Here is an 18,441-nt window from a genome sequence, read left to right on the forward strand (position 1 = left end):
TTATTGATTAGGGCCATCTTCTTATAATCCCTATGCCCTGGCATGCTTACAAAGCACAAACTAAACTTGTGCAGCATGCAAAAGGTGTTCATTTGGAACACACAACTTATAGTTTTCTGCTACGCATAAATCTTTGTCTTTTTTAAGGCCCATTCAACCTGAAAACTAAAACGGCGAATAATTCAATAGTTCACTCTTGTTTTATATTTACAAGTATGTATTTTCCATTAGGCTTGATTTAACCAGGATTTGTTACAATACTGGATGTTTTAACAATTCTGCAATATATAAAAGAATTAGTTTTGACATCGTTAAGATTATTTAAATACCTCTTTTAGTAGTATAAAAGAAAAAAATATTTAAAAATTAAAAAAAGTTCAATATGACATTGATTATAAATATAAAAAATAAATACCTGCCTGGCAGTTTTATTGGTTTGCCTTTAACGAACTGCATCCATTTTGAATTTCTGCTGTCAACGACAATTCCAGCTATTTGCCAAGCTTTTGGCTAACAGCAGCCTTTCTCTTACGATGTTAACTGCCGCTCTTAGTTGATGAGCTTTCGCTTAGCTCAATTCAACTCTCTCTTTCTCTCTTTTGTACCCTCTCTCTCTCTCTCGCTCTCTTTATCCTTCGCTCTCCCTTAGCGCGCAATATAAACAAATGGCTTGCCGGCTTTTGGCGCCAATTGGCCGAGCAGCTGTTTTTTAGCCCACCACACGGCGGAGGCCTGTGTGGTGAGTACTGGCCTCATCGTGGCTAACTCCATCATGGGCCAAGTTCGTTTCGCCTCAGTCGTTATTCCTGTGCCGACGCGTACGAAAGCAATTGCGAAGTCCTGAACCTCGTCTATCTTGGCACCCAAAAGCCAACCAGCGCGCATCTTCAAACATTTGATCAAAGTTGAAGCGAATCGCTCGCGATAGTTGTCCATTTCTGGCTGTGTATTTGTGTCTCCGAGTGTGCGTATGTATGCGTGTGTATGCGTGTTTGTCTGTGAGCGTGTTTTACGGTTGTGACAGGTATTCAAAGGTGCCCAATGCGAATTACAATTAACAAAAATAACCACAGTGTTGGACAAATTAATTTAATTTCTGGGCATAATAAATAAATAACATGCAACTGAATTTGACAACTTGATATCACTTGATTGATGTAAATAACTGCAATAATTATTGAAATTGTTGCATGAAATGAAAAGTTAATAAAAAAGTAAAAGTAAATAAAAGAAGTAAAAGTAAATTAAAAAAATAAAATTAAATAAAAAATATATTCAAATACATGTTTTTTATTATATAAAGCGCACATACACAACACAATAGAATATTTGTCAATACCACATAAGAATAACATATAGAAAAAGAAAATTTAAATAAATATTTATCAAGTAATATCATAAATAAAATCATTATTATATTTAAAAAAATGCGCTCTCATCATTACTAAAAATTTAAAAATTTCTTATTAGAACATTAAAGTGTTAATGAAATCCTTTTTTTTTTGCAATTTAAACTAATGTTTAAAAAGTAAACACCAGTCATTTTTTTAATCACATATTTACAAGTTAAATAAAAAATCATTCAAGCAAATCAAGTTCCATTTTAAAGAAGAAAACGTAAACTTCAATGCAGATATCTTCTAATAATTTCAAAAAAGTATTTATAAAGTAATAAAATAAAATCAATCATTATATTGAATAATAACCAGCACTATTCAAAGGGGATATTCGATTGAAAAGCTCTATGCATAAAAATTAAAAATACATTTTCATAATAAAAAGTCTTTACTGATACATGACAGTATTAATCTTACTTGAAATCTGAAATAGTTACGAAAACTGTTAACAAAAGAAACTTGCCCGAGTGCCTACGGGCACCTTGGCGAATTGGATATTAAGTTAGTTGGCTGGCTGGTTGTTTCAGTTACAGTTTAAGCCTTTTCTTAACTGGCTGTCATGCTGAGTGAAGTGTCGAGTTCACTGATAAATTGACTTTGGGCGGAATTAAAAGTTCAAAACTTATCCAAAACTTTTGCAAGTCAACAGTGTTAAGGCAACTGTCGACACGTGTCACACGCCGTATGACAACTAATAACCCAATATATATAGATATATATGTATGTGTATGCATGCAAATGTATGTATACCATATATATATGACATATGAATAGCAAAGCCAATGATACAAAAGGTTGCTTAATTTTGGCTTTAAGCCCAAAACAGCAATGATTAAATGCAAAAGAAACGGCAAAAGCAGCCGAAAATTGAAGGGAAAGACGGCAAATTGAATTCTATTGAAGGAAAAAAATTAACTAAAGCTGGGTGCGGGCCAAGAACGTGGTCGAGCTAACCGAAGGCGAACCGCGGTCCAAGACCATGTCTGCGGGCCACATAATTGAGTTATTTAACTTGGATTCAGCCATTTTATTATTATTAAATGGCTGCTGTGACAACAAGCTGAAGCTGTTAATGGCGGCACATAAAAATGAAGCTTGTCACATAAATAAGCATGCGTGTGCGCACGTGTGTGTGTGTGTGAGTGTGGGCGACTAAGCGCCGCAATGATTGTTTTAATGGCTACTTGAACGGAAATTAACTGACAATAGCAGATAAATAAATACCAAAGACAGAGACAGACAGAGTGTGAGAATGAGAGAGCAAGAGCGAAGTAGGGCGAGCTGATGGCACTTTAAGAGTTGGGTTTTGTTTTAGCGATGACAGCTCGCCATTTTGGGCACTCAAGGACACAAAGGCAAGCACACGTGCGCCTTAAAGCGACACCCAATTATATAGATAGCCGAGCAGTCAGGCGTGAGGCGCACACATATTTTGCACGTTCTACGTATTTATACAAATATTTGCTTATTGAAATGTCAAATAAGCTAATTTTCCACATAATTCTAATCCTAACACACACACACACACACACACACACACTCAGTTGTCGCTTTGCACATAAACGACAAACAATTTCATGTGTAGATAAACACAACAAAAACAACAACGATAACGACAAATTTTGCACATGCAAATTGCCAAATTGCTTTTTGGCCTGTGAGTCCGGAGAATATGCAAAAACAAGAAACATAAATTTCAAATATGTGCGTACTTGTATTAGCATAAATTTTATTCGTATAAACAACAGAAGTCTTAATGCCAAAATCTTAAAACCAAAATTGCTTTAAAGTGCAGCAGCAAATGTCAATTAAAGTGCCTCAATTTAAGAATAAGGTGTATTTCCTTAAATTTTTTAATAGAATTTAAATTGTATAAGGGTTAAGCCACAAACGGACTGTTCTATAATTGGTTTTTTAGCCTGTGTGCAAGGGAGTTAAAAAAAAAAAAGTAAATGCGATTGAAAAAGGTGTAAAAGGAATTTAAAAAAAGTATATTTAAGGCTTATTAAAAGTGCTTAAAATGAATATTAAAAAGTTAATTTAAAAGCTTTGTGAAATGGTTAGCACAATATGTCTTTAAAGTATTTGCAGCTCTTTATTGACACATAAAAATGCTGGAAACGAGTAAATTGTTTATTTTATTCCATTGGTATATTCTTTAATGAAATGAATTCAAATTTCTGCTTCTTGCTAAGGTCTTTTATAAAGCTAGCCGAAATCTTTGCCATGCTGATTTTTAATTATGGCTTGGTAGTTGAAGTTTAGAAAAAAAAACAAATAAACCCCAATTTAATATCAATTTAATCAAATTGAGTTTTTAATAGATTTTATTATACAAAATCAAATAAAAATTATATAATACAATAAAATCCCAATTTTTTATATGAAAACAAAGGCATTCAGCATTTGGATAAAATGGCTTAGTGCTGAGGTAATGTTTATGAAGAAACACTTCGCAGCTGTCTTGAACATGTTCGTTGAGTTCTATTTGTAGTTTTTAAGCTGCTAAAGAGTCTATAAAGGATTTTCCAAACTAAGCTGCCAGCTAATAAATATGCATTGTGTCCGATTTCATTGAGATTCAGTTCCCAGCTGCCTTCAACATGTTCATTTAGTGCTATTTATGGTTAGTAATTCTAAGAAGCATATAAAGCTTTGTTCAAATTAAGCCACCAGTTATAAACGATGTTTTTTTTTTTTTTACAATGCGCTGCGCTGTTTATTCACTTATGACTTCATTTGGGCCAGAATAGAGACCACCTCATAAACAATCACTTAGGTTCGCGTGGCGACCACTTCACCTATGCATGTTGGCCATTTCATTTTTACATACGGTCAAATGCACGCACAGCCGCCATAAACTGACAGAGTGAAACAAAAGAAAGGCGAAGAAAAGAAATGATGATAGTGGAGGTGGAGGTGCGGGCAAAGGAAAAGCAAAGGAAAGGGGATAGGGGGAAAACGCCAAGGAGCAAGGACTACCGCTAAACGCTTTGTAATGCGCTTTTGTGTGTTCGCCCCCTTGTTGTTTGTCCAAGTGCCATTAAGCTGCTCAAGTGATAAATTCGCTGCTTACTTGAGTTTCTCTTCTGTTCGTTCGGCTGTTGTTTAGTCCGCACTTTACACATTTTCACATTCTTTATTTCGCATACCCTGTGCCCTTTGAAAAGGGCATTCATGATTCTGTGCTTCTGTTTGTTACAGCCTGCCGAAAGATTTCACGATCCTATAAAGTAAATATACTTATACTCAACATCTACAGGCCCATTTAGCTCTCTTTTCGATATTTCTCACTCTTATCGATAAATATCAATTTACATAAATTACAATTGCAGCTTCACGCTTTTTACAGGGCATCCTTAGTTGGGGCTGCTCATTTGCAGCACTTCAAACTTTATTTTTTTGTAATTTTTTTGTTGTTTTTCGGTTCAGAAAGGTCGCGTGCGGTTTTGGCCAAGTTTAGAGCATTGATTTATGAGAAGAGCTTTGGCGTCTGTTGCTCCTTTTCGTTTTGAGGGCATTCGCCTACAGCCTTCTCGTTGGCCATAATGACGTCATTTGTGCAAATTGCCCATTTAATAGCCCACGATTGCTTCCGCACGATTAAGTGCCAGAGTCTCGACCTTATATATATGCTAAGTCAGGCCAAGCCAGGCCAGGCCAGGCCAGCCAAGGCAGGCAGCAACAGTTGTTCGCGTCCAATGTTTGCTCATGTATTTTACCAGAGGCATTTCCTCTGGCTGTGACACGAGTCGCACCCAGCTCGGTTGACGCCTACTTTAAACTGTTGCGCACTTTTTTTCAGCCAGGGCGTGCCGCCGGCTGCCCCCACCCACCCACAGTCGGCAGCCCTCAGCTGGCTGTCTGCCAAGCATTTGACGTGGGGCACGCAACTTAGCCAGGTTGTTGTTGTTGCGGTAGCCCGTTTTGCTGGTTCGCGTGGGAAATACCAATGTGCGGTTACGTTCTGTATATTTCCCGTTAACTATTCGTAATGCTAATTTGGCCATTTGGAAATTCTTAGCAAAATGCATCATACTTCAGTTCAGTTCAATGAGCAATGCGACCAGTGGAAATGTGCAGCAAAGACATGAAATGAAAACCCATCAAAATGGCAGACTATAAAGGCTTATATATATATGGTATATATATATAGAAATATATATCATGCTTACTTAAATACTTTATCAAATTTATGTGCTGCACATAAAACAAAGTCCCGCCATAAAGCTGAGTACATGCACAAATCATAAAACAAAAGCTTCAAGCACATTTTCCAACCAAAAACAAATGAAAAAGGTTGCACTTGAGCCTTATTGACTAACAGATACCCTGTAGAATCTGTTAGTTTTTTTAAATTCTTTAGCTAGCGTCAAACTTGGGGTGCGTATCACTGAGATATTCATCTCCTGTAAAGATAAACTTATCTCATTATCTTCAGTCTTACCTACTCCAAACACTTAAATGTATTAAATTGAAGAGCAGCTTATCAACTTTAACTCAGCAGAAACAAAATACCAAGCGAGTTGGAGAGGACTTGAAAGCGTCCTTCTGAAACCCTTTTTAATCATTTGAATGGGCACAGGGTATACGAAAATGCAAAAGAGTAAATAAGTAACCCGAGTGCGAGTCCACAAACTGAGACGTTCTTTGTGGACTGGACTTCCGCGAGCTCTCAGAGTTCGCATGGTCAGTTCGCAGCTGGCAGCTGGCAGCTGCAAAGGTCATGGGTTTACAATGCGACTGAATTAAGATATTTTGTTGTTATTGTTGTTGCTCGGGTGTCTATGCAAATGGCTGGCGAAACAAAGGCCCAGAGCCGACCGCCCGAGTCTGAACAATAAAATGAGACAGTTAGAAAATTATTTAAATTTTATGCGCAGCCATCAAAAGCTAGCCAAATTGATTTGTTTGCTAGTTTACAATGGAAATGCGCTATATATAGTACATAGACTAGGGAATTGGTAGCCTCGGTTCTCTACGGTTCAATGCACCGCAAAAAATTTCTTGAACATTTAAATGTTTGCATACATTTGGGCAGAGTTGAACACTTGTTGTGACAGACAGCATGTGACTGAGTGTGTGTGTGTTTGTGGGTATGTGTATGTGTTTGTGTGGGTGTGAGACACTGAGCCAATCGATAAACCTAATGAGCTATGAGCGCACCAGCACAGAGACGCTGTTTATTCTAAAATTAACTGTCGTGAAAAAGTAGTTCGGAAATAACTCATACGCCACGTTGTGTAAACAAAACTTGTGTATTTCCGCTTAACAAAAAAACAACATTGCTTTACATGTTGTTCAAGTGTTTTTCTATTATTTTAATGCATTTTTAATGTAACTGCAATTTGGCTGAGTGCAAGTCGCATTATGATTGATATGATACCAGCGCATAGAGCGATGAGAAAAATTTGCAATTGATGCATATTTTAAAGTAAAAAAATGAAACCAACCTGAAAAAAGTCGTTAAGTGTTCGTTCATGTTGTACAAATTTGTGTATTTGGGTCAACTGCCTGGGGCCTATGCTGCGTATACTTAACTTCTAAGCCTAGCTGAAGGTGTAAAATATGAAAAGGTACTTAATGTAATTGGGGCACAGTCATGTGTGTCGAAAGCACAACAATGGCCATTAAATGCTAACATTTAGTGACACACACACACACACATACAGCACCTATTAAACACGCGGCAACAGCATAAAGCATAAACACACTGCGTATACTTAATGTGCGTGTGGGTGTTTTTGTGTGCTACCGGGAGTTGCCGTGCATCCCATTTCATAAAAGAAGGGGACGTTACTCATGTCATGCTCGAGTTATCAAAACCTGGAAGTACTTCAATTAATCACAGGAAATTCGTCAATTATTCAACACTTGACAATGACTCAAGAAAATACACGTACACAATATGTAAATTGCATTCAGCTTTTTGTTGAGATATATTCTGTCAATATGCAACATTATTTACAATGGGTATGATGCTTGGCAAATGCATGAAAAACGTTGATATAAGCCAAAAAAAAAGGCTTTTGTCTTTTAAATAAGTCTTTAGTGTAAGAGCTTAAGACTCCTGAATACATTTTTATATGTAGTTTGTAGTTTAAGTATACGCCTTTTTTAAATTATTTATATTGTATATTTATTTATTTATAGTATATTTGTTGTATATTTTAAAATAAGCGAATAACATTTACAGAAGTTGCCGAAGGTATAATTTAATTTATTTATTTATTTTATACATGTTAATTTAGTCTACTCAGACGCGGATAATTTATACAAGAGTGAGCCATAATGTGTTTATGTTTGTATTTAATTTATTTAATACTTGTTCATTGATGCATTTAGTTTTTCCCCTATTTAATTTTTCAATTCGTTACAAAGAACTGAGCACCAAATGAGTTTCAAATAAAGTTTAAAATTCCTGGAAATAAATAAACTGTTACGCATATTAATTTTTAATGACATTTGTTGGTTGTTTGGCGACCTTTCAAATAGTTTAGCTACTTTCACTTTTGCAAAGCAATTTGCAATATTTAGTTCACAGCTCTCACTCGAATCTGTAGTTAGCCAAAACTTTCTACATCATGTGAATGGAAATGAGTTTAAATATGCAACTGTTTTGATTCTGCTTCTTTGTAGTGCAATCCATAAATTTTGTGCACATCAAACATTTCCTTTAATTAGATTTCTTTTCAACTAAAATATCTGATTTCAAAGCCAATGAAAAGCATAATTTTTGATGGATTCCTAATGAATGTCACGTTCTATTATTTTTGCCACGATTTTTGTGTATTTGGTATTTTCCAATCAATAGAGGGTTTTCTTGAGTCAAGCGCTCTCTTCATGCTTGTCATTTTTGTTGTTTTTTAATTGGCAGCTCAGAAAGCTTTGTCTTAAATATGCATGAGGCAATTGCAAATCGATACGTGTCCTTGCTGGCAAATATCACACGGCAGGGACGCCCAGCGATAACATTTTGTATTTCTCTTTTAATTGAATAAGACGCTGGACTCTCGAGCCAGCTCCTCGGGTCAAGTAAATGGCCATAAACTGCAGCTGCCCGAGGCAGCAAATTTAAATTGAATATAAAGACACAGCAGCAGGCACAAGTTAAAGCACTCACTCCCTGACAGAGACTTAGTTATCCTTGCCTTAGCTCTAAACCCTGTTTAAACCGTAAGCCAAAAGCCATTATGCTCAAATGCAACAAAACCAAACCACAAAATGTTGCTGGGCCATTTAAGCAGCTGCTGTTGGCCTGGTCTCAAAGCGGACAAATTGGCAGTGGTCCGGTCCGTGTGGCATTTGCGTTTTGATTTGACTTTGCCATTGTACTACAGTACTTTAGTCATTTATCAATATGTCACTTAGTAGCTATTGTTTCTAGGGGGTTCTAAGTGCTCTCTGATTCTGCGAATCACGTCTGATGACTTTGACTTTGACATTTGAGCCACACACCCACACACACACACGTACACACAAAATTCGCTTAGTGGTCGCGCGCTGAGTGTCAAAAATCAAGACAAATCAAATAATTTGCATTGTCGTCTCGGGCGGCGTCAAATTGTCTGCATTACGTGCCCCGTTTAACACCGAAGAACATTACAACAACAAAGTATCTGCTGCGGCTTCTTAAATATTTATAACATTCCAGCTATTTAGGGGCGCATCCAGAAAAATATGCTACACACATTTTTCACATTTTACTTGAAATTAGAGATGGCAGCGTCTCAGACACTGTTGCCATTTATAAAGCTCCATTCATAAAATTAGGCAAATGAGGAGAGAAAAGAAGGTTGTCGCATTAGCAAGACTTCTAATAATAAAAATGATAAAATATAAATTTGAAATGTTGTATATTTTGAAAAGAATCAACAATTTTCATTTTAAAACGAAACTAACCAAAATACTTCCACACTTCAATCAATTTGTAGATAGTCATAGCACAGTATAAAAAGAAACCATAGATGTTCTGCTCAGAGAATATCTAAATCTAAAGTAGTGTTCCCTTAGAAGTGTACTTAAATAAAAATTATAATATATTTTTGTGGCTGTCTGAAAGAAAAATGCGAAAAGAAACGAAAAAGCTATTTTGATATTAAAGAATATAGGGCATTTAGGCCCATTGACGGCATAAATTGAAAAACCAACGCAATTAAATGTCAATTAAATTGTTTATAATTTAATTTTATATTATAGTATTTCACATATTTCACGCCCTGCGAGTTTATCCAAATTAACGAATAGCCTGCAAATGGGATTTATGCAGTAATTAAAATATGAGTTAATATCATCAATTTAACAAATTGCCAGCGTGCGTGACCTGTGGCTGAATGGCCAGAAATTACCCAAAGAAGCAATTAAAATTTGCGTAAACATACAATAAAGCCCTTGTATGATAATAATATCAAGCATTAAAACCTATTCAAATGGGTATGAGTTTTTAAAAAGAGTCTTAAAATGGAATTAATTAAGCGCTAGTTGACAATAACCCAACTTAAATTGGGCATTAAACGTGAAATGGCTTTTGCTTTAAAAACAAATTAATCACGCTCTAAAATTAATATGCGAGTTCATTGTCTTCAGTCAAAAAAGAAACACAACGGCTAAAGCTTTAATTAACTTTAAAGCTGATGTTTAAATGTCGGCAAAAGTTAAATATAGCTGATATTTACTCGCGTTTTACCTGCTTCTTTTAAATCCAATTAGCATTAATATATCTTAAAGCTTTAATAAGCTTACAAAGCTTTAATTGAAAACAACAGGGTTTCCTCACAATCAACAGTATTTTGTACTTGTATCCTACACTCAAACTCGCTGCAGCTGCCAAGGATTAATCGCGAGCTTAAAGTGTCTCATTCAACTAGTGTCATTTTCGATACTTACAACAACGCCATTGCCCATTTGACGCAAGACTGTGACGCCAATAAATTTATTAAATGTCCGAAGTACAAACAATTGACGAAGCACACGCACACACACACACACACACACGGACAAAGTAATATTGAAATCTGTAAGGGCAAGAGACAGTTTGCGTGTATGTGTGTGGGGTGTCTCGCTGCGTTCTGAATTGCGTGTTCAAACAACAAACTAATTACGGGGCGGGCAATCAATTTTGATTAAAGTAAAACTCCGGAACTGTCAGACAACTGTCTTAAAGTATATTTGGGCTACATCGAATATTCCGTTTAGAGACTGCAACTAAAGGGAAAATAATCGAATCAATTATTAAAGCAACTAACTGAAACTGAGTCTGTTTAACACACATGCATTATAAATGCTGTACATCATAAGACATCACATCAATCGAATATCGCTAAGCGCTTTAAAACGATTCTCATTGAGATAAAACTATTGTTGATAACCGAAAACCCGCTCACAGTTCGTATATTTAGTGTTTATCAAAAGTTATAAACTTAAAAGATTCATACACATACAACTGGGTGTATGTGTGTGCGCGAGTGTGTATATGGCTTATGCGTGTGATATCTAACTGAAAACGACTGGCCAATGGATCATCTATTATGCAATATGGCGGGCAACAGTCGCAACTCGTCCTACAATTGTCTATCATCATGGGACTCCTACGATCGTATACCCAGGTATGTATTGTGTCCTGTCAAAGGACTGGGCCCAAATGGTGGATACATCTGCGCAGGCGACTGCTGTATGGCTGCTCTCACTGCTGTGCAACAAATCAAATTACGTATACGCAGCGTTGTAGCTAATTCAATTTTTGTTCTATATTGATTTTTAAAGCACTGCGCCACGTTTCTTCAGACGCGGCGTCAACTAAATGTAATAGAAAATAGAAAAGCATTTAAGTAGCAATCATAAATTGATTGCCATTAGCAATCAAATCTAATCAAATTTCAACTAAAAGCGCACAACACAAAAGACAATAATAGTGTGTCAAGTGTGTGTAAAGAAACTTAGTGTTGAGCCAAGTACTCTGGCCGCCTCAGTTTTGAGCAAAGTTATTTTTAGTTCAGTTCTTAATTACATTTTCAGCTACAGCTTTAACTATTGCGCCATTTAGTTGAAGAGCCATTCAAATAATTAAACTAATTGAAATTAGTTTAGGCTAACACGTTTTATTGTAAGCACACTTTTATCGAATTCGATGCACAATTACTTAACTGTTGTCTGTTCGATTTCAAAGGATTCCACAGAAATATATATGTTACTTATTTTTAAAAGTGTTTGCAACTTAAATGAAAGGGTAACAGAACTTTATTTCAGTGGAATAAACACAAAAGTGGCATTCAGAACATGTCTGGATATTTATTTATTGTCTATATCATATGAATTGCTCTGTAATAAATAAAGTGCATTCATATTACTAACCGCTGCAAATACAAGTATTCATTCAATTTAATCCAATTAAATTTCGACACAAGTTCGCATTGACTTAATGCTTGTTGGCCTGAATGTCAACTTAAGCTGTTATTTAATTTTTTTTGAAAGTTAGTTAACTATATTAATATAGAATTAAATACTTTTACCATAATTAAAAACTGTAAGACCCATTATATTTTTATAATTCACTTGGCGTATGATCCGCCAAAGTATGTTTATTTGAACTGTGCTGAAAAGTATGCTACACTTTTTTTAAATTCTTTTCATTGTCTTGAATCAACTATTCTTAAGGCAAGCTTTCGTTGTTAAGATAACTATCTTTAGCATTTATTTAAATACAGAATTTTGCCCTGTTTATAAAGTATTATGCTTTAAAAATTGCTTTAAATTTAACTTCACGCTTAAATTTATATATATATATACATAATTATATATATATATATATATATATATTTAAATGAAAGCCCGCCCTTAACTGCTGACCAACGCAGAGCTCTGCTGTTGTTTAATTGACTTTGCTAAGCTAAAAAGTTTTCATCTATTGTTTTAAAACATTAACTTAGTTTTGGCGTTAATTTTATTAATTTTAATGTGACGATGGGGATTACGACCAACGTTGGCAGAAAACTTTCGCAGTTTTGCATATGCGTGCAGTTAAAAACATGGTTAAATTTATTTCATTTGTTTAAAAGACGTCGAATATAATTGGATTTTGGCATAAAAAGTACTGAAAGTACTTTAAAATTGATATGCTGGTAAAAACTTTTCTATTTTCATGCACAAACGTACAACAGCAACAAACCAGCAACAGCTTGTGCATAGTATATGAAGTTTTTATGATAGAATCAATATGCATACGTATGGTTGAATGCTATGCAAATATTTGCACAAGCATCGACAAATAATTGAGTGAACTAAAGTTGGAAAAAGCTGTGCAAAAGTTTGTGGCAACAGTTTGTCAAGAGATATATATTGTCTACATATGTTCTCTATATGTATGCACGTATGTGGGCAGGCTTGATGAGAGGCGACAGTGCGTATGCGTAATGTGTAGAACTCATCTAAAAAATGATTGCATGCAGTTGTGTCTGGCTCATCAAGTCTGCGTGTTGAATTTAAGGCCTGGCATCAATTTACTGATGGTATTTTTTTTTTTTTCATGCCTTTTTTGCTTTTCTTGCTGAAGCACTTATTATAATGTTTGCCTTGTGGCCCAACAAATTGCGCGCTAATGTGTTTTTGTTGCCTCATCATTTGATTAGGGCGTCAAATTTAATGTTGATATTGAATTTAAAGCTGAGCCCGCGGCGTGGCTGCCAGCTCTTTGCTTTTACCTATAGATATATATATATATATTGCTTGTACCTTTTATTGATTTTTAAATGTGATTTTCGTTTTTTCTTCGAGCGTTTAGGCCAGGCTGAGAGCTGGCTCACATTTCTATTAGCAACAGCGCCATGTTTACGAACACACAGATTTGATTACAAAACTTGATTAAATTTCACTTTGAAAGAGATTTTTCTTAAAGCACATTTTGGCTAAGCGTGGGTTCTTTCTAGGCCCAAAAATCAAAGCGCAACAAAGCTTCTCTATGAAATACCTGGCATAACAATGAAGCGGATTTTGTTGTTGTTGTATCGTTGCCCGTTGCCCGTTGGCCACACAAAGGCAACGTAACACAAAGGTCTTATGTCTACGGCGGACATCAACAGCGGCTCAACACGAGCTGTTTTTGCCACTACTCAAAGGGTCGATGCGTTGGTTCAAAACCCAATTGAGTAACGTTCGCCAGCTTGTCTCATCAGGTTGTAGGTGGCTCTTCAAGGCGACAGGGCGTCGCTAGGGCCTGACCTGATGTATATGTGAGACACAACTTGCTTATTGCAGTTGGCGTTGTTGTTGGACCATTAAATGATGATGCTCGAGTGAGCTCGAAAGGATATAAAACAAAAGCGCGTGTCCTCCTTAAATTATCCAGCAGTGTTTCGGTTTTGCGTTAAGTGCTCGACGATGAAGCTGCACACGCGTTGATTGCCCAGAGCCATTCACATTGATTGTGGCCCATAAAAAGTTGAGAGCTTTTACAGTAAATTCGCCTCAGTGCGCACATAATTACAGCCAAAAGCTGAGATAAAAGTCAAACAGTGAAATTGTTTAATGGCCACTGCATGGAAATGCACTCCAAACTATCTACGGCTGCGAACAGTAAGTGAGGTCAGCTCGCAAGGAAAACACAGAAAATAATTAGAAAATGGAAAATTTACATATATTATAGCCAGAAGTCAGATACAGTCGCTGGCAATTATTTATAGAGAACAAAGACAGACAATATTATTCTATAGCAATGACAAATCAGCACTGAAAATCTACACAATTAATCTAATTAAATTAATTAAGCTAAAGTTTCGATATGTTAGATTGTCACAAAATGTGCAGCACATAAAGAAAAGCAACTATATATCTGATTAAACATACAAATATATATTACACTCAGCAATGTCATTAAATTCAAGGTACTCAGAAAAATAATTATTTTTTCTTGGTTATTTTATTTATTATTACTTATAAATTTGCGTTGCCAATTAGCTCTTTTAATCACATACACAAGAAAGTAGGATTTTAAAGAAGAAAGAAACAATTTTTAGAAGTCATAAAATGTCTCTGAAAAAGTTGCTAAAAGCTTACGTTTCAGATGTTTACATTTTAATAAATTCCAAAAATTCTATCAGACTCTTGTAATATTTAGCTCTCAATACTTTGTTATTTTAAATTAGAAGAAAACCCTCTTAAATCTAGACGTCATAATAAAAAGCTTAAAATAATAAATTAGTGTAATTTCCAGCAAAAGTCATTGCACGCCGTAATGCTTAAGCCGAGAGCTTTAACAGCTATCAATCAATATCATTTGCTCGCTTTAGCTTAAAACTGGCATTTAGTTTAATGTAATGTGATCAAACACTTGCAGCTAGTGTCATTGCACCATGTATAAATGTTTGTTGACATTTCTTTTGGGAAGTTGCGGGGCCGAACATCAAAGTCGCCTGGGTTCAATTGCTGTTGCTGAACTTTGGCATTGTTTTCTCCCCAGAGGGAAGGTGGAGCGGTTGCTGAAAAAGACGATCCTGCATGTGTTAGCTGTTGCTGCTGCCAGCAGCTGGTTGCCCTTTGATTGCCACAGCGAATGTTGCAAGCATTAGTTGCTGCCACCAAAATTTACAAGCAGCTGCAAATTATTCTTGTGCCGCGTTCAATGGCCGAGTGGAATGAACCCCGTCAGCGAATTTCCGTCTGGCAGTTCACAGGCTTTAACCACAGGTCAGAGTTGATTGTATGCAGTGGCACGTTGTGCGTTTGTGCCAAGTGGCTGTGGCATAACTGATTGGCCACCAGCGGGGCGAGCGTTAATATTGTGCCACGCACTGCAGTCATTGCCACTTGCTGCCCACGCGGGTGCCATTTATTCCGGCTTGGCTCAGTTTATCTGTGCGTGCATTAACCTTGACATGAATATGCACAAGACCCCAGAGCTCTCGGACTGTATTTGTGTCTAGTTCATAATGTGTTACGAACTAGCTGCAAACAAAACAAAGCTTCAGGTTGGCAATTTATGTGCTTTGTATTCAAATAGACATTTTTTTCCCTTTTTTTCGGCACAATGCCCCCCAACTGCGATGTCTTTAATTACTTAAGACCCGACCTAGACATACAATCAACTCGCAGTGCGTCGGACTTCGGAGGGGCAGTCAAGTGTTTGAGTAAAGTCTGCTTGAATGTTTTGCTGTTTGCCAGGCACTCGGAAAGTTGTGAATTATGGTCAAAGCTGAAGCAATTTACATGCTTGGGCATCTACAAGATACGAGATGCTCGCAATGCAACTAACATACACATATTGTGGCTTGCAGCTGGCTCAACTGCAAGTTTGCTATTCAGCGTTTGGGCCTTCAAGTTGTCAGCTGCAGCGCAATTGCCAGATAAACGTTTCCATTTTGTTGCTTATACGCCACGTTGCACGCTCAATGTTTATATTGCACTAGCAACAGATGTGCCAATAAATAAAATAATAACTATGCATCCGGCTTGGGAACAAGACTAAGTTGTAGAAAAACTTTAAACTGAAATACGTATAAATGACACAAGCCGATCGATGGGACAACACAACTGGTTAAGGCAAGTTGGTGGAAAAAAGTTGTGCTTGGACAACAACATTTTGCATCTTTAACGTGCTTTCACAGCTTACCAATTAAAAAGCATCAAACTTTTTGCATATTAACTAATTTATTGCTTTTCATTATAGTTAAAATTGCTTGCAATTTCATGAGCTTTCCAAGCAGATTAATCTTCTAAAGCTTCCAGAGCTTTTTTTCAAGTAAAAGACGATCTAGCACTAGCTTTGGATAGCATAATTGTTGTATGCACTTAAGCTGACAATAAATAATTTTATGAAAACTAAAAACAGCTACGCAATACTCATATACTGAAATTGCTGCTTAAATGTGCTTTAAAATACAAAATGTAGCTATTTAATCAAACTTTTGACTTGGAACAAACCTTTTCTTTATTCGTTCAGATATTAAGATTTCAGTGCAGGTACAAGTATTATTTTCACCTTTAAACTTTGTAAGATTTTCAAGATTATTGTGATTAATCGCTGGATGAATACAAATTTATTTCACAGCTAGCAGCAAGTGTCATTGGCAGTTTACTTGCAATTTACTGCTTCCACTGGTGTTGCTGCTGCTGTTGTTGTTGTTGCTGTCAAATGTGTACGCTGTCAAGCAGCTGCAACATGCAGCAGCACGCACACACATACACAAACACACAGAGAGAAAAGGAGAACCTACTGACATTTTAATATATACTTTCTTGGCACTCGCTGCACCCACTTCCTAATAGAAATGCCATGAAAAGTGTAAGTAGAAGCGAATACAGAATGCCATTTGAGGGTGTCGGAGCGGGAAATAGCTGCCATTGGCAACATCCTGTTCCGTTCAGCCACTTGGTCTGTCACCTTGTGCTCCGTATAATGTGATCAGTAAGCGCATCAATTGTCAAGTGCAGCATCAAGTAAATTGCCATTTTATTGATACTGCTGCTTATTCTGGGGGATTTTTACAATGCCTTAATTTATTTACCACAAAAAGCCAAATGCGCTTTGCATTCTGTAAGAGGCTTTTGTGCGCGACAGCCAATCGAATCACATTTTAAATATAAATTACCATTCTTTTCTCTATCTTTGCAGAGTGCGTGTGGAGTACTATGTGAATGAAAATACATTCAAAGAAAGACTGCAACTCTATTTCATTAAGAATCAGCGTTCAAGTGAGTATTCAAATTACAATTTAGTTGCTTAAACGAAGCTTTCAAATTACTTGACATAGTCAAATATACAGTGATACCTCCCCTCATGGACTGCTTTAAGCTTTAAGTATTGAAGAGCTTAGGTTTAACTCCGCTACCTTAGGGACATTTATAAAATATAAAATATTTTACTTTATAGAAAATATCGTAGGACTAGCCTCTAATTTCGGGCATATCTGTGAGTTCACTTTATAGAAGTACAACTGTATCTCTTTTAAGCCAAACAACAAATGTCTAACTGAATTGTACTGCGGTTAAGCAAACCAGACAGAGCTTTGAATTCCCGAATGTAAATAAACTTATGGCAAAACGATTAAAGTTTTCGTAGGCCGCACAAACAATTGAATCAATTGGAAAAACACGTGTAAGAACAGGCAGTGCAGCAGCAGCAACAACAACAACGAAAACAGGACAGACATTGCCTAAGAAGAAGAAGCGGACTCAATATACTTGAGTAAATATTGATTTGGATAGGAAATAATTGTACAGGTAAACAATTCGAACAGGTAAATAGGTAGATTGGTAAACAGTCAAATGAGGGTGAGTTGTTTTTTTTTTTTGTTTTCGCCCAATAAGTCAGTCAGTTAGTTAGTCAGCCGCTGACCGGAAAACCGGACAGGTTAGATAGTTAGGTAAAAGGTAAACTAACGAACTCATATAATTTAGTTGTCTGACCCAAATTTCGTTTTGTGTTTGTGCTACTTTCTCTCTTTCAAGGCTTACGCATACGAATTGCCGATTTATTCCTTAAGTTACTGTCGTGTGTTCTCTACATAATACGTGTGATATTGGATAAAAATCCAACATTTATAACATGGTAAGCTAAAAGCCAACAGCAAATAACTTCAAATTGCAATAGCTCACAAAATTTATTGCGACCCTCCCCCCCACACACACACACCCGTTCTCCATATATCTCTATCTGCGTGTGCTTACTTTAGCTATGGCTGCGAAGTGGCCAATAAGACAGAGTTTATCATCTCTGCCAAGCTGACGGAGGAGGAGTTCCAGGAGAATCCAATTATTAACTGGGATGCAATACTCTGGGTGAATCGTCCCACAGTGCTCTGGGTGCTACAATTACTTCTGGCCATGGTGTCGTTAACTCAATCTTTGGTTCTTACATATCTAGGCTATAAGGTGAGTCGCCCACACAAATATATTAATTCTTGTCGAATATACATTTTAATGTACGTAATTTAATTTAAAAAAAAAAAGCTTAAGAAGAAATGTAGACACATATTTATGTGGAAAATATGAAATTATTAAGTAAAATTTTTAATTTTTAGGTAAACATTTATATTATTTGTATAGCACTATAGCA

At 36.3% G+C, this 18,441-nt stretch overlaps 1 protein-coding gene across 19 annotated transcripts in view; it reads left to right on the forward strand.

The window, feature by feature from the left end:
- The window catches only part of SLO2 (slowpoke 2), a 156,946-nt gene that overhangs the window by 113,893 nt on the left and 24,612 nt on the right, over window positions 1–18,441 (forward strand). For 17 of the 19 annotated variants that reach the window (XM_032435915.2, XM_070209856.1, XM_032435924.2 and 14 more), the window contains 3 exons: window positions 16,999–17,078; window positions 17,835–17,934; window positions 18,059–18,257. In XM_032435915.2, coding sequence (XP_032291806.1) covers window positions 16,999–17,078; window positions 17,835–17,934; window positions 18,059–18,257 — 379 coding nt within the window. Of the gene's footprint in view, window positions 1–10,809; window positions 11,003–16,998; window positions 17,079–17,834; window positions 17,935–18,058; window positions 18,258–18,441 lie in introns of those variants that run through there. The other 2 variants (XM_032435914.2, XM_032435922.2) reach the window with 2 other exon arrangements.

Source organism: Drosophila virilis, chromosome 5 (assembly GCF_030788295.1).
Source record: "Drosophila virilis strain 15010-1051.87 chromosome 5, Dvir_AGI_RSII-ME, whole genome shotgun sequence".
Taxonomy (NCBI): Eukaryota; Metazoa; Arthropoda; class Insecta; order Diptera; family Drosophilidae; genus Drosophila; species Drosophila virilis.